The sequence below is a fragment of the Apodemus sylvaticus genome, chromosome 3 (assembly GCF_947179515.1).
Source record: "Apodemus sylvaticus chromosome 3, mApoSyl1.1, whole genome shotgun sequence".
Taxonomy (NCBI): Eukaryota; Metazoa; Chordata; class Mammalia; order Rodentia; family Muridae; genus Apodemus; species Apodemus sylvaticus.
In genome coordinates, this window is record NC_067474.1 from 125,781,957 (window position 1) to 125,803,017 (window position 21,061).

Here is a 21,061-nt window from a genome sequence, read left to right on the forward strand (position 1 = left end):
TTTTTATTTTATTTTTATTTTCTATATTCTTTGTTTACATTCTGAATGCTTTCCTCTTTCCTGGTTCTCCCCTCCCCATCGGTCTCATGGGCCCTCTTCCCTCAGCCCATTTCCCAATCACCCCCTCCCATTTCCCCTGCCCTGGTATTCCCCTATAATGCTGGATCAACTCTTTTCAGAACCAGGGAAAGAGAGGACCCTGGTTCAGCAAAATATTCTTATGGTGCCCATCTTATCCCATATTTTTGTGCAGAATTTGGCATATTTTTGTGAATACGTATGCCATGCCACTAGGTCACTAGCATGTTACCTAAAAAGCTTAGTACTCTCTCTTCTTTTCTTCATCAAGGTATTTTCTCAAAATCTGTAAGTCAGCTAGGTCCAGGAGAACAGAACTAGGAAATATGAGAGAGTTTAATTTAGCAACAGAAAGCAACCTAGAGCCATTCTGGTGGAAATTAAGAGACTAATGGTCCAGTTGCCGAGGAGCCAGGAGTCAGGGTCCTTAGGACTTCTGTGTGCTTTAGTTGTGCTAATTACTCAATTAGTTCTCAATATTTGTAAGTTGAATACAGGTCACTAGCATCTTCCTGAAGGGAAGAACATTAAGGGAAGAAGCGCTAGGAAATTACGAAACTTATCCCAAGTACTCAGAGTAATCACTAGCCTTAGAAATGCCTACCTACCCAGGCATTTTGATTGGCACCGGAGGGCAATAAAGTGTCATCCTTGCAGACTTAGTTTTGGCAAGACAGAGGAGGCTCAGCATGCTCACTTCCACGGTTGCTGTGGCTAGGGTGCTGGGTGCACTTAGGCGCTTGAAGGCGGAGCGCTCGTGCGGGGAGGCGGAGCCTCAGCTGCACGCTTTCTTCTGCCCCGCCCCCTGCTCCCAGACGGCCGCTCAGGGGCCGCCGGTTTCCCTGGCAACCACCGCGCAGCGTCTTCCTGAGGGAGCCTTTTCCGTCAGCCCGCGGATCCCACCGCTCGCTCCCCACTGCCCGGTGGTTTTAGCGTGGGCTCATTGACTGACGGACAACAAAAATGGCGGAGCGGAGCCAGACGGCGCCAGAGGCAGGTCTGTGAGGGCCGTGGAGCAGGGGAAGGTTGAGGTGCCTGTCTTGGGCCTGAGGGGACTGGGGACTCTTGATCGCCCCATCCCTGAGGAGGCGCCTTGTAGGATACTGCGGTGGTTACTTCAGGGTCAGGGTTCACTGGAGGCGTGTATCGTGTATCTCTCTGAGTGACTAGCAGGGAATTTCAAAGTTCTGCTGATGGAGGGCTGTGCGGGGAGTGTGCACACTCTTGAGTGAGCATGGGCCCAGAAAGGGCTTGGAGAGAAGATGTTGGACCCATAATATGTAGGGGCACCTGTGGTAGGGACTGAGTCAAAATCCTGGAAAAGGAGTGTGTTCAAACTCTTGTGGTACCTTGGAAGGCATTCCCCCTTCCTCCACCTGGGATGTGGAAGATACATTACCTCCATATGGGCTCCATAGAAGTGGAGTTTATACAGAATATTTTTGTTTGAGAGAACTCTGAAGTGCTAAGGACCTCTAAGGAGTCGCACACAAAGTATACAAATCTTCCAGTATGTCCTTAAAAAGGCAAGAAGCTTGAAGGGCCACCCAACCAAAGGAGGCTGGAGTGCATGAGTGTATCTGGGGTCTTGAAGGTCATTCAAAATCACAAAGGGTTACATGTTCTATCTCTGTGAGTATAAGATAGCCTTTAAGCAGCAGGGATTCTGACAGGAATGGAAACCCAGGATCCTGTTTCTAAGGGTATCCTTATGGGTTTGGTTGGACTTAGAGAATTAGTAACCAACATGCCTTGCAGGCTAATAGAAGAAAGCAAGTGTCCTTTTTTTTTTTTTAATATATAGGAGGTCTGTAAAACAGGCAGAGGACTGAACAGCTGAATCTTTAAGGATTAATATCAGTGTTTGAATAGAAAATCAGTGACTTTGGCATATACAGGTTGGTGGGTAAAGTGGGCTATGTACATGTTAAGAAGACATTACAAACTATGGTTATAAGAATGACTGACTTGAACTACTCCAGATCCCCCCTTACTGGGTGTGTGCATGCATGCCTGTGTTTGTACACACACACACACACACACACACACACACACACACACACACACTAGTTATAAGGCTATGCAGTACAAGAACAGTAACTATAAACTATTTGAAATGATCAAGAATGGTTCAAGACACTATTATTTTAGGACTTACACTTTCATTTTGATTGGCATCTCCATTTCTTCTATTCATTTTGCAGTGTTGTTCTTTATGAAAATGTTTTTAGGAACATGAACATTCCCTTATCCACTCATCCACTTAAAATGTTTATTAAATGCTAGCTATATGTCAAATAACAAATTAGGCACTGCAAACTCCTTCCTCTTGATTTTCTTGATTTTTTTTTTTTATCTTTTATCCCACTTGAATCAATTGTATAAATAAATAGATTATTTATTTTTATCATTAATTATCCATCTCCTTTCACTAATACATAAAATCTACAAAGGCTTTGCTTTTTCTATTAACCTCATATGGTCTAGAACTAAAGCTGATATAAAATATATTTTCAATGAATAAATGACTAGATTGAATGGAAGTCCTAGTTTACTTGAAAGGTGAAAGAGATTGAATAAATGGAGAGAGCAAAGGGAAAATAGGCAGAGAGAACTCAAATGCAAAGACTTCAAGGCAAAAGTACTAATATACCTTGTAAGGATCTTAATGGATGTTAAGTGGGTGGGAGCTTATGAGACAATGGGAGATGAGAGGTGGATAGCTGAAGTCAGGTCTTACAGTGTTGTAATTTTGTTCAAAATTCCCAAGGTTAATGGGAAAATACAACAGATTTTAACTAGAAATATAGAATCCTTAGAATAATTGGGAACTATTTCTGATATAGAAAGTATTAATACAAGAGTGTATATAGGAGAATCTGTTAGAAAATAATAGCAGAGATGTAGAAATGAGACATAACAGATAAAATAGATTGAACTCAGTAAAACATGAGATATCAGAGATTAATCATTTTCTATCTTTTGCAAATGAGGGTTGGTTGTGCCACTGCAAAGATAGGGAGTGTTAAAATAGATCTTGGCTAAGTTTTAGAGGGAAGGCCACAAATGTAGCTTTTGACGTATGGCATTTGAGGTATCTTTAAGATACCCAAGTAAGTGGAGACATTGACAAAGCAGTTGAATTTATATCTGAATTTCCATGGAGATAATTATTTTGGAAGTGAGATAGTTAAGTTATGGATGTGGATGAAATTGTGTAGAGGGAGAAAAGGCCCAGGGTCAACTGAGATATTTTAGTACTTTTCAATGAGACTGAGAAGGTATAACCAGGGAGAATACAATCAAAAGAGTGTTTTAAGATAAGTAGACTCCTCAGTAGACTATCTCATTTCATATCACTTCCAAGTGATATGAAATGGGGTTGACTAGACTTAGCAACAGTGAGGTCATCAGTTACTTTGATGTGAGAAAACTGATGATGGAAATTCCAGGTTACCTATCTTCTAGTTTATTATTATGCCTTCTCAATCCTTATTTAGTGGTTAATTTTAATTGTCAGTCTGTTATAATCTAGATTTTAGATTCCAGAATAAACTGGGAAAGGAGTGTTGATGAGGAATTTTTTAGAGCATGCATGTCATTAGGAATTGGTTTAATATGATGTCCATGTAGCAAAATAGTAGTAGGTTATTCCCAATGGAAGTAGCACACATTGGTCTCGATGGGAGAAAAAAGGACACAAAGTTGGGTGGACGGGTGAGGGGAGATGGATGTGGGAAGAGCTGGGGGAACAGAAGAAAATATGATTAAAACACATTGTATAGCATGTCATACAACACATCCTAGAGCAACTCTAACCCCCTGGAAAGTAAAAAGGGACCATTGCTAGGCATGTTGTGGTGCACTAGCGAGGGGAATAGCAGGGTACAACTGATCTGATGGAGAGAATAGAAAAAACAATAGGTTCTAATTAGGGTTGAGAGAGGGAGATAGATAAGGAGGGCAACAGTGAGAATGTCTGGAAAAGTCATAATTATCTACCTATAATACATACACATACTCTCTCTCTCTCTCTCTCTCTCTATATATATATATATATATATATATAAAATACTGTCATACACACAGTGTGTGTATGTGTGTGTATGTGGTGTGTGTGTGTGTGTGTGTGTGTGTTATAATTGCAGTTTCCCTTCTGGACTAACAGTGCTCCTTCCAAGATGAAAAGACCATCATTTAAACCAGATCTAGGTACAAGAAGCCCTCTTTTGAGTTCTTGGTCAGGGTTGTCTAATAGACTCCAAGAACATTATAGGCGGTTGCTACTGACCTTTGTTGCCGCCCCCCAGGTAGAAAGTAAGTCCCTATTTGTTGAAAGTATGCATTTCAGCTAGAGGGCCAAGAGCCCAGGAGCTAGAACTGACCTGAATGCGTACTCCATGAGGACTAGCTTAGAGTACTATGCTAGCTACAAAGGAGGGAAGCAGCTGACAGTCCTGTGCAGCTATGATGCTTATGAACCACAACACAGACCCTTGTGGTGTGATAACCGGAGGAGTGTAGTAGTGATGTTCATATCTTGGCAGTGACCTACAGCTGTCTAGCTGGACTTAAGACACTCTCAACAAAAGGGAAATCATGCCTGGTACTGGAAATGCAGCCATCAACCCAGGAATTGTAGTCATGAATTTTGAAGGATAAGCTATAACCACCACTTAATTATACCAACTGCATTCTACATATCTGTCCTTATACTCACAGATAAATGTGGTCCTCACCCCTCATTAAGGAAACTTCTGTGTGAATAGATAGAGACTGATTGTAAAGATGAGTCCTAACTGATACATCTACAATACAGCTCCTACACCAAAGGATCAGGGATCATTTTGGAAGAGGAGATGGAAAGGTTGTTAGAGCCAGAGGATAAAGGAGGTTTTTTTTTTTTGTGTGAGATTATGTCTTCTAGTTATGCTAGAAGCTACACCCATAAAGTTTCACCAAGATGACCAATCTGACTGCCTTAGCATAAGCTGAACAGGACAACAATAATAAACATGCTAAAGTGGATGGGGGAGATCTCAGCTCTATACAAAGAACAACAGACAACTAAGAAATGCTGAGAGTGGGAGAAAAAGTATTCTGTAGGGAAGATTGTACCAATAGGTTATCCAATATAAAATAGCCCTGAAAACATACATACGAATAATCTTATACAGACTGAGCAGGTTGTATTTATATATTTGGTAATACACACAAACACACATGTGCATGTGAATGCATGTGTGTGTGTGTGTGTGTGTGGTGTGGTGTGTGTATAATAGAAATTAATGAACAAAGAGACCATGAATTTGAAAAAATGAAAGTAGGGATATATGGGAGAGTTTGGTGGGAGGAAAGGGAAGGGAGAAATTATATAATCTCAAAAATAAAATAAAATTTAAAAAGAAAGTAGCAATATAGACAAACCTAAAGAGCAACATAGGTTGTATTATGAAAATGTACCAGTAGAGCAAAAACTAAGTCTCAGATCCTTAAAAATACTTCCTTCCAGGTCTCTTCTGTAATAAAGAGGTGCTTCATGCGAATAGAAATGATAATGCAGTTTGTCTAATGGACTTATTTTTACCAATAAAAAGACACTCATTCAGCTCATAAGAATGTGGCCCAGCAGGGTTAGCACAGTATTCTTCCTCTTATTGATAAATAACAGGCTTTTTTAGAAGCTTTCTACATCATCCAGGTTGAAATGACAAGAAATGGCTGGACAGAAGTAGAAAAAAAAGTCTGTGTTCTGTCAAAAATACGAATCAAAAGCCCCTGCATTGTACAAAATTCCTCACAAATGAATGAAAATAAAAAATATCCTCCAAATTTTTCAAAAAATTTTTATATTTTTATAGCAAATAAAAGAATTGTATTGCTGGCAGAAATGTATATGTTTATTAATATTATATAAATATAAGAATATTGCTGTTCTTGAAAAGTAAAACAATCCTTGGAAGCATTTGGAAAATCACTAAGTTCACTAATTCTAAAATCATCTTTTCCTGTTACTTGAAAGTGTTACTCATTGTGAAAAATATAATTAATTAAAATTTAAATAAACCTTCAAAGTTGTGCATATAGTCTTCTTTGAAGTTCAAGGACAATTTTATTAGTGTTGGAGAGAAAACAGTATAGGTTAGATGACAGTCCTGGGAGCTGTCAGGAGGAAATAGAGAGAAAGCAATAGAAATAGACTGTTATTAAGAAAAAGAAAGGAAGGACAGAAGGCACTCCTGAGAATGGAAGGCAGTCTATGCGCCCAGGAAAGGGTCCCAGAAGCTAATTCATGTATTTCCAGAACCATATTGTTCTAATTTTGTGTGTACTGCTTTCTCAGTTTTGCAAATTTTATTGCTATAAATTTCTAAGCAAATTTATCTTAGGCATAAGTAATGTTGGATGAGTGAATGTCTGACTGCACTTGCCATTTAATACAACATTAGCTTCCATCCACATCCAGAAGCTAATATTTCTTATAATGTTATAAGTTTTTTTTTTTTAAAAATACACATTTAGAATTTATATAGAAATTATAAAGGAACAAGAGAGATGCTGTAGTTCAGTCTGATTCTGGAAAGAAGAGAAAACTTTTAACTAAAATGATCATTACCCAAATATATCTAGCTACCTTCCCAATGCCCAAGCCATAGCTTTACAATTGCAGATCAAGCTATCAATAAGAACCATAAAAAGAAAGTAGGGACATAAGCAAAACAAGGTTCTTTCCTTTCTTAAGTGTATATCATTTCAGTTAGAACAAAAGTAGGAGCAGGAAGTTAAAAGGACTGTACTAGTGTTTCCCAGGTCTATCCATTTTATAGGCCATCATTGTTAAACCTCACTCTGGAGGGTCTATGTGGTCAGGACTAGTATACACTCTTGGGGAGGTAAATATTAGCAAGTGGGCACTTTCTGAACTGACTTTGGGGAATTAACATACTTTCCAATTGCATATACAAGCAAAATATGGGGCCAATTAACTAAGCTTACTTGTACCTTTTTGTCCTAGTTACCCTTAACTGTGAACTTGGTTTAGCTTGGAGTCACTGAAAAACCAGTCTCCATTGAAGGATTTCCCAGATTAGATTTACCTGTGAGCATGTTTGCCAAGGATTGCTTTGTTAATATTATAGGGTCTAGCCTAGAATGGCCAACATTATTCCCTCCATGGGTGGTCCAGAGTTGTATAAGAAAGCTGGCCATGCATGACTCTAAGACAAAAAAAAGTCTTCTTTCACAGTTTCTGCTTCAAGTTTCTGCTTGACTTCCTCTATGATAGGTTGTGACCTGAAGGCATAAGCCAAATAAATCGTTTAACTCCCTGCAGTTGCTTTTGGTCAGAATCTTTTTATCATAGCAACAGAAAGGAAACCATAACACTATTTAAGCTGAAATTTATTATCACTCCTCCAATATACTTTAGCAGAACAGTGTAAGGCAACTTTTTGGTAGGACTAACCTTTAATTTATGAAACAAAAACATCGCAGGTGTCAGCGATCCAGGTGGTCTTATCCCTTGTCTCATTGTTTATTTATAGCAACAGTTTCATTATCAGGAAAGAGCTTAGAGGTATCTCTATTCTTTGTGCCAGGCTGTATTATGTTTAGACTAGAGGTGAAAACTAACACCAACCATGATGGATCAACCTATTGGATATATTTTGTTGGGCCAGGAAGCATATAAACAAGGGCTTCATTATATTATAATGATATTATGTTGAGGTCCAGCTTCAGCCTGAGAAAGGGTCCTTTATTTTAAAAGCTCAACTTTTTTGTTTGCTTGTTTGAATAAGACTGGAAATTTTCCTGCATTTTGTTGATTGCATCTTTCTGATGTAACTTTCTCATATTTGCATATTTTGTTTGAATTATTGGATACAACTAGAAATTTGATTAGGTGGTTTGAACTTTTTTCAGAAGTAGTGGTATATACTTCCATCAAAAGGCTTGCAATCATCTGGTTTTCTGTTTTTTGTGATGCTGGAAGACATTGAAGATTATTAATTGGTTATATATAATTTACATTTAAATATTAATCATTTAGAAGAATAAAGTAGGATTGAAAGAATGGCCCATCTGAAGTTGAGAAAATTAGGGGAAAGAAAGCTAATTCATGAATAGTTTTATTAGGGAAACTGATGTGAGATGGTGGCTCTAAAGGTAGGCTTTAATGAATGTGAATGATTCTGTTCAAAGGGGATGGATGGATACATTAGCCATTATAATAAATAACTAAAAAAAAAAAACCCAAAGTCTGCAATAAGGATTTATTTATTGCTACTATTTACCTGTCCTTTGTAGGCCAGCCTCTCACCATTTCCATACGCCCATGGAATGAGTCAGGGTACTATACTAGCATAGCTTCTACTTGGGATGTTTCTGGTCTCAGAAAAAAAAAAGAGACAATTTTGGAACAGGATAGTCTTTCTTACGAGTTCTATTTGGAAATGATAACATGTCATATATAACATTTTATTCTTCTATGTTTTAGGTTATTCTGATGTCAATATAATCAAGCATTTAGTCCTTCCTTAGGTCAGGGCATCAAGTAATTTTGTGACAAGAAAAGATGAGAGGTAAAAGGGTAATCTGGATATGGAGAAATAGTTTTTGGCATTCTGAGAAAATACCCAAGAACAATAATTTGTAGGAAAGATTTTTTTGGCTTGTAGTTTCAGAGGTTTAGTCACTAGGGCCACAGTGAGGCAGAGTATCATGATGAGGAGTGATGTAGTTTATCTCAGGACACTTAGGAATAAGAGAGGGATAGAAAAACAAAGAGGATCGGGCCAGGAGCTAGGCACATCTCTAATAACCCACTTCTTTCAGCTTAACCCCTGTTGTGTGATGTTATTACCAGGGAGATGTGAACAAATGTCAAGTAATGCTGGACAGAGAACACACCAAAACAAGGATATTGTTAAAATACAACTAGATGAACCAATGAGTTTTCTTGAGGTTACTTATAGGAATATGGGTGAAGACCAGAAATGAATTAGATACAACTACATCACTAAAGCTCACCCAGCATGGGTGACAGCTTACAAAAGCTGGAACTCTGGAGCTGGAAAAACACTGCAGATCCTGCAGGCCCTCAACATGCTGGAAGTGTCCTTTGCAGGTAGCTATGTTGCTCTGAGTCTCTTGCATCCAGGCAGATCTGCTGGGACCTGTTTCTTCTAGGCAGCCTAGGAGATCTCTGCTGCTTCCAGGTTGTTAGGAGGGTCTGTTAGCCTTCTTAGGCAACTTACCTTGTCTGAGAGCATCTTTGAGTAGCCCTTAATGAATAAGTATACTTGGAGAGGGGGGAGCCTAATTAATCTGGTCATTTTCAGGTACTCTCTGAAGCTATTTTGAGTTCTTTATCTTGTGAGCTTAATGAGCTTCCCTGCAGGATGGAATCTTGGCTTTCCCTTAAAATCAGGTTGTTTTACCTCCCTGTAACTATCCCCATGTCTCAAGGAGTTTCCCTAGAAGATAGAAGGTTTTAATCTAAGAGGAAGCTGTTATAAAGGAGCTCTATCTTCTAATGATGCTAAATTATAGCTCCATCAATGCTTTAATACTTTCATTATGTTAGAGACCTCATGATTCAATCAGTTCTTAAAAGCCTATCTCCAAATGTGTTGGGAAGGCCAACACAGTAAGCCTCTGGGAGACACTATATTTCAAAATCATACCAAAGCATGAATTGTCATGATACATTTGAGAGTTATCAGAATAGAAAAAGAACAATGTTTGTGTAGAATAGCTTAAGCTGAAGGCTTAGACTTCTTGCCTGAGAAAGTTGGGATTGAAAGTTCTATCTTATTGCTGTCTAGGAGAAATACACCTTGGATTACAAATGTAATTTACATTGATCATTATAAAACTGCTGGTAACTGCATTAAAATATGAAGACAGATGAAATTAATTTTAGTATACATTTTAAAATTCAATATATTTCATTCAATATTCTTGTGCTATGGTGTAGTGCATGGAGAGAGCAATTGATTGCAATATCTCGTTATATTTGTTGTATTTATCATTGTCCCCAGCACCTAGTAAAGAAGTCACAAGAATTTTTAGAACATTTCATTATAGGCAGGGGAGCAGTAGGTTAGTGTTATGGTTTGTCTTCCAAAACAGAATACTTAACAAAGAACAGTAATGATCTAAAAGGAAGTGTGAAACTGAGAACACTAGGCCTCAATTCTCCTAGAGAAACTAGAGGGTAAAGAAATAACATCCAACCACCTTTTAAGATGACAAAAAACAATTAGTATCCTGTGGGAAGAGCCAGAATTTTAATTAAATATGCTATTGGAATATTGGAATAAGAAAATAATCAGATATTAGGTAAGTTTAAAGATGACACATTTTCTCTGGACAGAATAATTAGATGAGCATAAAAAAGATAGGTGATGAAGTGGTGAAGATTTCATACCAGTCTCTCAAAGAATCCTAAAGTAAGTCAGAGGTCTTATGGATGGGACCTAGGCACCAGGAACATGGATGAAGGCATTTATGGTTTAGAAATTATTGCAAAGTAGTTTCCGTGCCACTGGAAGCCACAATGCCAGGTAAGAACAGGACTCTGAAAAATTTGGCTGCTTTGTGGTTGTCAGCTTAAATGGTTGGGGATTAAATGATACATGAAAGGGGAGGATTTAAATGAGAGGGCCCTAGAATAGAAATGATAATGAGGAAATTTTCAAAGAAAGTATCTGTAGTTTTTGATAACTATAATGAAGGAAGAGAAATTGCTTTGACAGCATTTCTGAATATCCATGATTTTCTAAATAACTTGAATAGCTTCCTTTTAGGCTTTAAAAATATGGTAAGGTTAGTTTGCCTGATTTAGAATGGTATGGTAACATATTTAAGCTCATACAGTTGATGAATTGCAATAAGGCTCCAAGATGTGGTTAACTCCAAAGGACTTTTAAATCCTTGTATGTCTCTTTCAAAAGATGCAGAAGAAAAAGATGAAAATGACATGATTAAACTTCAGCTTTCATTGACAGAAACAGGAGAATCATGTGTGGAACTGGTTTCATTGGAGAAAGGATAGATTTGTTTTAGGTGCTTAAAATTTCAGGTAACAATGATGTAGATGTGTGGGCATGATGATGGTGCTCTTAGAAACATGAGATCTAACTCTGAAAGAGAACCTGGAGAAGAAAGAAATCCAATGCAATATGTTAAATTGAATATAAAATATGAATACATGCTATCTAAAGATTAACTTGGATATAAAAATCAATATTTATTTATATATTTTGAAAAATTGAGAAATGAAAAAAATTTACATAAAAACTTAATATTAAAACATTACAACATATTTTTATAAAATAATTTTGTGTTATATATATTAAAATTGTATAGGTATACTGAAACTAATATATATGTAAAATATATATATATACACACACACAAAACTATATATTTGTTTATATATACTAAAAGTAATGTACTACAGGAGTAATTCACATTATATTGCTTCTAATACCATTGTATGAGGGTCTTTGGTCTCAAAACATGAATAATTGATAATTTTAATATACAATATAATATTCCGTCTTATAAATGAAAGGTAAATATGTAAATATTATAGACATTTAGTAGTCTGGAATAGGTAGTATACAAAGTCTCTGAGGCTTCATTGAGAATTCCAGTTGTGCAGTTTTAAACATTTATTGAGAGCTTGCATTGGCCAAATATTATTCATAGATTCTATGTTATTTATTTCTCTAATGAATATATTAGGTTCATTTTTCAGACAATTAAGATTTTGAACAAGATATTTATGTGGTATGTTAGTGATTACTAAAGTATAATTTTTACAACACTTTAAATATTCCCATAAATTTTGTGTGTATGATGATTTGCATTAGTGCTAAAGCGTTGGGTGAAACGTCTGCTGTATGCTACAGAATTCTAAAACTTATTTAATATCCAGTGATAAAGGTATCATCATCATGATTATTCTTTTTACAATGAAGAATGAAACTCGTGGATTTATGTGGCTTGTCTAATTACTTAAGGCTATCCTGTTAAGACATTGACAGATCAGAGATGATTTAAAGACTATGATTAGCACCACAATCAGCCTAAGGCTTGATAAAATTAGAGAAGTAGCTAAAATAGTATAAAATATGACAAACAAATTTAACCTTCACATTACTATCTATATTACTTTTTCACTATGACTAAGAGTAACTGGTGGAGGTAACTGAAGGGAGGAAGGACTCATTTTGCCTCAAGGCTTCAGAAGGTTCCTTTTTTTTTTTTTTTAAATAGTAGGAAGAATAGGGTGGAGCATGTTACCTGATGGCTAGCCAGGAAGCAGAGACAAAACCCAATTTATTATTTTTTTTGTTATTTGTTGCATCTGTGATTGTCTCCTCTCATTTTTCTAGACCTTTGAAGTGAACCATTAGGTTATTTATTTGAGAGTTCTCTGATTTTTAAAATCATGCCTAAATATCTCATTTTGAATTTTTTAAATGAATAAAATCTCAGATTTTAAAAAGAATTGATTTGTTCTATCATGAGGATTTTGCCTGTGCATATGTGCACCATGTCTTTGGCTAGTGCTAGTGGAGGCCAGAAGAGGACTGGAGCTACAGTTGGTTGTTAGCCACTGCATGAGTGCTGAGAACTCAACTCTGGCTCTCTGCAAGAGTATGTACTATAGAGCCTCAGTCGCTGGGCTGGTCTTTTGTTTTAAAAGTGTCCCCTCTTCTTGGTTCTTCTTTTACCTCATTTGATTGATGTGTGGATTATGTTTTGGGTATTCCAGTTTTCTAGGTTAATATCCACTTATTAGTGAGTGCATACCATGATTGAACGGAGGAGTGGCCCCTTGTTCTGAAAAGACTCAGTGAAGCAGTATAGAGCAAAATCAGAACAGGGAAGTGGGAAGGGTTGGGTGGGAAAACAGGGGGAGGGAAGGGGACTGATGGGACTTTTGGGGAGTGGGGGGTCCAGAAAAGGGGAAATCATTTGAAATGTAAATAAATATATCAATAAATTTAAAAAATATTCAAAAAAAGTGTCCCCTCCCCCCCCCTAGTCCCTGAATCTCTGACTTTTTTTTTTTAAATGTTAAGTGCTCATAGATATAGGCTTTTTGTAGGACTGGTTGTCTCTATTCCAGAGGTTCTGGTAGTTCTTTGTATTTTCATTTTCTGTAGGAATTAAAAAATTTCCTCACTTATGTCTTCAGTGACTCACTGTTCATTAAATAGTGTATTGTTTTATGTATAAGTACATGTATGTTTCCTGGGTTAGTCTTAGAGATTTCTAGTTTTATTCCATTGTAGTTTGCTAGAATGCAGGGAATAAGTTTGTTTATAAAATTATTGGTGCTTGCCTTGTGGCTTATAATGTAATAAATTTTGGAGAAAGTTCTACACAGTATTGAGAATAATGTGTTTTATTTATCTTTTGGGTGAAATATGTGTTAATTATAGTTGATCTATGGAGTAATTTATCTCTGAAGTTTCTTTGCTGCATTTTAGTTTGGCAGATATGAGGATATGAGGGTAAAGTGTTGAAATCTCTCATTATTACTATTACACACATACACACACACACTTTTTTTTTATCTTTTAGTAATTGCTTTATCTGTCTTGGGTTTTTTTGTGTGAGGCAGCTTTTCTTCATCCTCTGTGCATATCATTCTTGGACAAGAATTCTATAATGACAGCACCAGTTAACATGCTAATGTAGAGGGGGGAAACTCCATGAGGTGCGGCCCCTAGATAAAGAGGTGTAAGGAGTTAGCCAGTAGCTGATGAGAGAGGGGGCATCAATTTTCTTCAGGGATGAGCTTCTGTGTAGGTTGTCTACTCTCAACTAGTCACCCCTGGATACATGTATGCAAGATCAGTGCTAAATGGATTCAGTAGGTATCAATATTTAAAGAGGAGGTCATGGATTTGAGAGCAAATAGGAGAACACGGGGAAAGTTGTAGGGCATGTGAGTGGTCGATGTTGTAAATATTTAATCTCAACTTGGGGTTTCTACCCTAAATTAGTTCACTTAGTTCCCAGATAAAAGACACAGAACTTTTATATTTATGATAAGCCATTAATGTACTAGAGTTGGGCAGATATCTAAGTTATTAGAATCTACTTCCCCATAAATAACCCCATCTGGACAGCTCTTAACTTTAATTGGCCAGCTCTCATGGCCATGATTTCTATGACCCCCGTGCCCCATGGCATTTTATCTTCTTTCTGCCTTCTCTCTTCTCTCCTCATGGTCTTCCTCAGAACCCAAGCCCAGGAACTGAAACCCTGTTTACCTCTCTTCTGCCCTGCTGTAGGCTATATACATCTTTATTCGACAAATAGTTTTAAATTTAGGCGTAAGGTCACATAGAGTTACTTGCTGTAAAGTGGGAGTCTTTTTGTCTCTGGAGCAACCCAATCTTGGGGGCCGGTATTAGCAGTATAACACATAGCAAAAAGACAAAACCTCAACAAGTGAGGAGTGATGTAGATGAAGTACTCATGTTTGAAGTTTTCAAAAAAGAGCAAAAAGAAATAATACTTTTATGTATGTATTTTTATGTAGCTGGCTTAGTTACCACAATTTGATTTAACCTCTCTTTGTTTTGAAATAGTCATGTTTCTCCACATATGTATATGTGTATGTATTTGTGTATTCTATCTATCTATCTATCTATCTATCTATCTATCTATCTATCTATCTATCTATCTATCTATCTATCTAATCTATCTATCTATCTATGTCTTAAGATAATTTTCCTGGACATAACAATCTTAGATGACAATAATTTACATTCATGCCCAGGAATGTATCATTTAATTCTTTCCTAGCTTTTAGGATTACTAGTAACAGATCTCCTGTTGTGATATTTCAGCCTCGGTGTGATATTTGGCATTTTTCCTTTAACCTTATAGTATTGCTTCTTTGTCTTTTTTTTTTTTTTTTTTTGACATCTTGACTATGACATATCACACTGTTGGGGGTGTATTGGTTTTTGTTTTATGTGAGTCCTTCTAGTGGGTTATGTTCAGTTGGATTATGTTTAGGGAGAAAGTTCACTGAAGCAATAATTGTGGTGGCTTGCTAAGAGTCTCAGTGGTAACTACTAGTAAAGATACTTTGCACTGTCCTTACATGTCTAAGTCTAACATCAGGAGGAGTCCCTGGTGTTGTTAGGCAATATGTTGGATGCTGCCTCTTGTGGATTTTTGCTCTTCAGAATATTTTGCCCTGGTGTGCTTAAGAATACAGCTCACAGAGATTCCACAGCTGAACAGAAGTAATTTTGAGGTGGGATCCAACTTCTTAAACATGAAAGGCTCCTTCTGGAGCCTTGCTTCTAGCCACCTGCTTTTCAATCGCCCATACTGCCCTTGGATCCCCAGTCTTGGGCTGGGGTTTTTCTCAGACCTATGCTTCACATTGGTGGGCCTGTGCTACTCTGCTGCCTCACTGGAACCAGTCCATGCAGTTTCCAAGACATGCATTTATTTAATGTTTTCAACCAGATAGGCAATGTCTTTTGTTTTAAAACCAAGGAGAAATTATGATACTCCTTTAAATGTCTATGTAGAGATAGTCATCTCACTGATGTCATTTTTAGACAGGTTTGACCAACTTCTAAAATTGTAAGATTACCTGTTCTTTCTTTCCTATGCTGTGTGAAAAGAAATGAGCTTGTGAACTGGTGAAAATTAAGGTAGTAATTGAACTTATTCTATTAAATGGATATAAATTCCACACGCATGGAGGAGAAATAGCAAAGCCTACATATGTTTGTCACATACCTCTCCTAACTGTTCTTACATTTCAGGAACATGTTTAGCAGAGGAGTAAACTAACATAATTAAGTTGTTTGAGGAGACGTTCCTTTTAATAAGACTCTTACTATCTACTAGTTAGGAGCAAATGACTTTCCTTTAATCCTAGAGTGCTCACCAATAAAAGAAAAAAATCTATAAAGATCAACAGAACACTTGATTTTAAGTTGCAAAGTTACACCTGTTCTATTAAATGAACTAAGGAAGTATTGCATTCATTCATAGAGTAACGTTTCTTGAAGTAAAAATAGATATTTAAACAAGTAATTTTAAATATGACAAACAGAAAGAAAATACAACAGTTGTTGGGAAAAGGAAATGCAGGAATTGTTGGAAGATTGTGCTGCAAGGACAGCTCTACATATTTTCTTTGATATGCAAGCGTCCTTAACTCATCTATAAGTCAGTCCTCAAGGTAGGCATTCCCTCTAGCTAGTGTCTTACTATTAACCTTGTGAAATAGTCTGTAGTTGAAATTTCTTTTTCTTCACTTCACTCACCCAACAAGAATTCTTACAACCCAGCTTTTCCCCTCTAGAAAAGATGCAGACCTTTTAATCTTCCCAGTTGCAGTAAGGTTTTTCTGCCTGATTTTTTTTAGAAAATGTTTTATTAGCTAATTTTACTTATGAATAATAATGAATTTTTATTATACCATTTTATACCTGCACATAATACATTTTGATCAGATTTTCTCATTGTCCTTTCTTATTCTTCTGTGCTAATGCTTTTTCTTTTCCCAACTAGTTTATTTTCTATTTTCAAGTCTTTTATCTGTATGTGTGTGTGTGTGTGTGTGTGTGTATGTATGTGTATTTAGAGATGTTCACAGGAGAGTGGATGAAGGATATTTATAGGAGCATGGCCACCTTATCAGTAGCTGTGTCCCTGAACAAAATGTTTTTCCTTCCCCTCAGCAACATTAACGTATGGCTCCTCAGTGAGGGTGGATCATCAGGTGACATCATTTCATGCCAGGGTTTCAATGGGCCTAGACTTGTGTAAGCCTTGTGCAGGTATTCATAGCTACTGTGAATTCTAGAGTGCAGCAGCGATATCATGCCCAGAAGACAATTCTGTAACACCAACCCTTCTTTAGCTTCTTACATTCTCTCCGCCCTTTCTTTTGTAATGTTCTCCGAGCATGGGAGAGGTGATATTTGAAGTCTCATTTATGGTTGGATTTTCAGTACTCACTTACTGTCATTACTTTAACAAGCTTGTAGTTTGCATCCGTAACTGCATAAAATTATAATTGTCTGATATTCTCTAGGTTGGAGTACAGCGCCATAAACATTAAGGCTTTTCACAAATATTTCTCTTCCTAATGCTCCATTTTAAAGTTAAATGCACCCATGTCGTATGCCTTAACTAATGTAAACCAAGAGGAAGTGATGTAAATTACATCTGATTCCTGTTTCTGACATTAGTTACCATTTGATAGCTTTCCAATTTACATAATTTTGTGTCATCTCCTTTTCTCCTTTCCCATATATGACCTTTTTCATTTTATTGTCATTTTAACGACTTGGTCAAGTTATTTCGCATGTACTATTAATACATTATTTCTAGTATATGGTTAGCCTTAAACTTTCCAGTATTCTTGATCAAATTCTTTTATAAACTAAAGACAATAAAAGAACATTTTTTAAAGACTTCAGACTCTGAACCAAAAACTTTTAGGCATTAATATGGACAAACATTCCCCATTTATCACAAAGCGTTGAATGTTTATGATAGATTACAAAATCTTGAAAGTTTAGATCATAGATTATATAATTTCAGTTTATTCAGTGCCTTTGGTATTTCTTGTATTTTGTTACAGTAAATAAGTGTTTACTGTGCTTTGTTGTCTGATTTAAGACATCTTCCCAATTTATTTATCATTTATTCATCACTTTGAAGTTTAGTAGAATAAGGCTTTGGTTTACTGTTATTGAGACATTTCTAGTATGCTATTTTCAATAAGGTTTGTTATTAAATCTTTTCAAAATGATTTTCTATGAGTCATAATATTATTCACTGAAAATTTAGATATGCTTTTATAAATGTAAAAACACTGTCAGGGAATCTGTTGAGTACAATTTTATGATTTCAGAAATATTTGAACTTTACCTGATGTTCATTTGTTTTAGAATACATTTTGACATCCAAGAATGGGAATGACATTGAAGTGCATACTGAAAAATCAGTGAAGATTACTGTTTGTCCTAGTTAGGGTTTCATTGCTGTGAAGTGACACCATGAACAAGGCAACTCTTATAAAGGACAACATTCAGTTGGGGCTGGCTTATATTTTCAGAGGTTCAGTCCATTATAATTATGGCAGGAAGCATAACAGCATCCAGGCAGACATGTACTGGAGGATCCAAAAGTTCTACATCTTGTTCTGAAGGCAGCCAGTCAGAGAGAGACTATCTTCAGCTGGTAGCCAAGAGTGATACATCCTACCTACAGAGTGATACACTTTCTCCAACAAGGCCATACCTATTCTAACAAGGCCATATCTCCTAAGTGTCACTTCCCATGGGTCAAGCATATTCAAACTACTACACTAATCTTCAATCTTTTAAAGCCTTTTCTTTACAAACATTCATAAATCTGAAGGAAATATATGAATGGTTAATTAGGCGCTCAAAGTGTTGATTAAATTCTAATATTGTTAAACTTTATGTTTAGTTTCCCAGATAGTTTTGAACACGTCCTAATTAGTACTATTCAGTCATGTGCACTATTGTTAGACATCTTTTTCTTAAAAATTGATCTTTGTGAAGTCTCTAACAGGTGAAGCAGAGTTACAACTGGCATGTCTTGTCAACAATCAAAACTTCCCGTACTACGACTGGATTAAATCCAATTGAATTGTCTAAAGGGGTCCCATGTAAACTTCCAGACAACCCAGGATATTGAGACAATAGGTTGTTCCCCACAAACTGAGCAAGACTCCACTGATATCAGCAATGCTCATACAAGTCATTGAACATGGAGAGGTTGAGCTGGTGCCTACATAGAATCTTTCACCCTATGCTCTAGTGCAGTCGTCCTCAACCTTCCTAATGCTGTGGCCCATTAAAACAGTTCTTTATGTTGTAGTAATCTGTGAAAGGACTATTGAACCCCAAAGGAGTTGAGACCCACAGGTTGAGAACCATTGCTCTAGTGTCTTTGGTCTAGGAAGGTACTCTTCAGGCTACCAAAAGAGAAATGTATCACAGACACAAAATATTTGATACTGTTCTTTCTGCAAAATATGCTAGGGCAATGGTAGTACAAAGCTTGTGGATAAATCAACAAAGGTCTGATTTGATTTAAGGCACACTCCATGAGATGAAACCCATAGCCAACACTGTTGGTGTGACCAAGACTATATAGCTTAGAGAAAAAACCAAATATTTATGGTTTTTAAAATATGTAGTGATAAAATGACCCCTAAAGATATTCTTCTATATTTATAAATTAGGGCCTTATTCAGTCATTATCAGAGAAGCTTCCTCCTGAAGTAGATGGAACCAAGTACATAGACTCACAACTAGACATTATATAGGGAGAGAGAATGACTATAATTGGGTATATTCACCAAATCCCTCCCTTTGGAGCTCAAGAAACCCCAAAGCAGAGGAAGCAGAAAGAGTGTAAGATACAGAGGGGATAGAGGATACCATGAGAATAGAGGAAAGCAATTCTCATGGTATCCTCTGAGCAAAGCTCACATGAATTTAGAGACTGAAGCAGTGAGCACAGGGTCTGCTCTGGTCTGCATCAGGTCCTCTGTATAGATTATTCAGCTTATTGTTTTTTTATGTGACTCATGAGTATGTGAATGAATGTGTGAATGAGTGTGTGAATGAGTATGTGAATGAGTGTATAAATGATTGGGTCTCTAATTCTTGTGCCTTCTCTTGTGCTCTATTCCTTCTATTCGTTTGCTTTGTTCAACTTTGATATGATGTGTTTTGCTTTATCTTATGATACTTTATTTTGTTATTTTTTAAAAAAATCTCTTAGAAGTCTGTTCTTTTCTAATGAGAGATAGAAAGGGAATGGATCTGGATGGGAGGGAAAGTGTGGAGGAACTGGGAGAAATAGAGGGAGACAAAATTATTATCAAGATATCTTGAATAAGAAAATAATCTATTTTCAATTAAAGAGGAAAATTGTATTATATGGAAATATCAACATTAGATACAATGTAATATCTTCAATGGGGGAAGTTGCTGGATTGTGGCAACCTTATCAAATCCAGTAAATTAATGCTTGAAAGAAAATTGAACAAATTATTTTAAATTATAAAAAGAAAGCTATATATGCGTGGAGGCAGGAGGATTAGGAGTTCAAGACCAACCTATATGGTAGTTTGAGGGAAGCATTAATTACATAAAACTCTGTCTCACAACCTGTTTTACTGTAGAAGGTAGATTATTTCAGAAAATCAGCACAAAAATATTCTTTCTCCCTAAGCTTATAAAATAAAGTGACAAAGTACAAAATCAATTTTTTAATTTATGCTTATGACTCAGAATTTTTTCGCAATTAGGGAACTGATCTTAAAGGCTTACTTAATTATAATAGCATACTTTTATTACATGTCTGGCACAGGTCTCCCAAACAAACACTCTTATTATCTCTATGAGAAAAGCTAAAGCACAGACATGTTAAATATGTAATATTTCTGTAACATATATATGTGTGATTGGCTTTGATGCATTATATCACTTTGTAGTAGGACAGGTTAGCCTTGAATTCATGATAGTCCTTTTGTCTCAGACTCATGAGTGCTGAGATTATACATATGTGCCCATCAAGGATAATAGTTTTATATGCTACTATTTTGATACTTATATATATAAAAGAATCAAAAGCAGGATCTGGAAGAGATTTGCACATTGATGTTTCATTATACATACACATCCATTGGTGGGTGAATCAATAAATACAACATGGACTTATAATACTATCATACACCATGGAATATTGTTCAGTCTTAAAAGATAATCCCATTACTTGTTATATAGCTTGGGTGCATCTTGAAGAATGGATATTAAATAATATAAGCCAGCTATAAAGTGACAATTTATATAATTTTATTTATAGAGGAATGTGAAATAGTCAACTTCATAATAACAGTAGAAGGGTAGTTACTAGAGGCTAAAGAGTG

General features: G+C 36.4%; 1 protein-coding gene across 1 annotated transcript in view; it reads left to right on the plus strand.

The window, feature by feature from the left end:
• Nucleotides 1–1,041: 1,041 nt before the first annotated feature.
• The window catches only part of Agbl4 (AGBL carboxypeptidase 4), a 1,251,089-nt gene continuing 1,231,069 nt past the window's right edge, over nt 1,042–21,061 (plus strand). The window contains exon 1 of the mRNA XM_052175823.1: nt 1,042–1,075. Coding sequence (XP_052031783.1) covers nt 1,042–1,075 — 34 coding nt within the window. The remainder of the gene's footprint in view (nt 1,076–21,061) is intronic.